At 48.0% G+C, this 1,395-nt stretch overlaps 1 protein-coding gene across 1 annotated transcript; it reads right to left on the bottom strand.

The window, feature by feature from the left end:
• Positions 1 to 254: 254 nt before the first annotated feature.
• On the bottom strand, positions 255 to 1,100 carry LOC112164679. Its single transcript, XM_024300965.1, has one exon. The coding sequence runs from the start codon at positions 1,098 to 1,100 to the stop codon at positions 255 to 257; it is 846 nt and encodes a 281-aa protein (XP_024156733.1).
• Positions 1,101 to 1,395: the final 295 nt, after the last annotated feature.

Here is a 1,395-nt window from a genome sequence, read left to right as displayed (position 1 = left end):
CCACTGTATACTCTTGGGCTGCATGGTTGGAAGTTTCTAGAGGATAATGCTAACCATATTGGCGGCAGAGATCCAAAGCGGACAGTCTGGGATGTTTCCTCATCTAGGGCTTGAGTGTCACATTCTTCCTTGCACCGCGAGCATAGGACGATGGGTAAACGAGTCTTGGATTCCCGCTTCATGACTTTGTCTCCAACCCTTTTCAAATCCTTAGCCGCATAGTCTGGACTTTGATTCTGCTGATCTTTTTCACCTCATGCCACGTCCACCATGTTGACGCCGGTATCTGGGAAGCGATCTAGGTCCACCAACGCTGCTGCTGTTGTCGGTGCCTCTACTTGCAAACTACCGTTATTTAACCAGATTTGGATCTGATCCTTCAGCTTAACACAATCTGTTGTATTATGATTCCACATATTATGGAGTTTGCAGTATTTCTTCCCCCTTAGCTGCTCTGGTTTGGGAAATGGGCCGAAGTCGGTTTTCACCATCTTCGCGGCGATCATTTCATCCAAGATTTCATGCGCTTTGTGCACATCGTAAGTATAACTTGCGAATTCTGGTTTGGTGAAAACCACCGACTTGAGCTTCACCGGTTCTTTGCACAGCTTCAGTTGCTTTAACGTTGAAGCCTTTTTCCCGGTGAGCTCCAGGGCAGCTATCTCATCTTCTTCAGACTCATCAGCCTCTGCTGTACTAGATTCCTCACTCTTGTAGTAAGGATCAAAGGAACTGGATTGATGGCTGAATGCAGCCACTATTCGGCGTTTTCCTGGGATGTATGTCCCCTTCGAAGCGTTTTTCATAGCGTCCATCTCCCTGAGCAAGTGCTCGAAACTTCCTACTTCTGTGATCAGTTCCCCCATGGAATTGAACATGCTTCCATGCTGTTTTTTGCGTTGGCGGGGCTCTAAGCCTTTGATTGCCAATTTCACCAGTTCTTTCTCCAGCAGAATCACGTTCAACTTTCCTTTCTGGATCTGAAAGCGCTGAAGGTACATGACAGCGGATTCAGTTGGCTGCTGAGCCATCTGAGTGAGTGAAACCGGATCTACTTCTGGCTCGATAGTCCTGAAGGTTTCCTTGAACAGCTTCTCCATCGCGGGCCAACTCTCAACTGATCCCGGTTGCAGCTTAGTGAACCAGGTGAAGGCAGACCCCGATAAAGAAGTAGCGAAGATGTTACACTTCAGATTGTTGTCGTTCTAGTACTGGCCACACTGTACTCGAAACCTAACCAAATGGGCCGCGGCATTTTCGACTTCCTCTCCTGAGAAAGTAGAGAACGTAATGTTCTTATATCCCTTAGGATAAGGTGTCTGTGTAATATGCGGTGGGAAGGGACCTTGGTATGCCTCCTCCAGGTTAGGCCTCTGGTTCGCGGCCCTGATCATT

The sequence above is a fragment of the Rosa chinensis genome, chromosome 1, assembly GCF_002994745.2.
Source record: "Rosa chinensis cultivar Old Blush chromosome 1, RchiOBHm-V2, whole genome shotgun sequence".
Taxonomy (NCBI): Eukaryota; Viridiplantae; Streptophyta; class Magnoliopsida; order Rosales; family Rosaceae; genus Rosa; species Rosa chinensis.
The sequence above is the reverse complement of the archived record's forward strand: the minus strand, read 5'-3'. Positions and strand labels throughout refer to the sequence as shown.

Excerpts from the sequence above, each read along its gene's own strand:
- LOC112164679 (XM_024300965.1), bottom strand. The coding sequence starts at position 1,100 with ATGGAGAAGCTGTTCAAGGAAACCTTCAGGACTATCGAGCCAGAAGTA.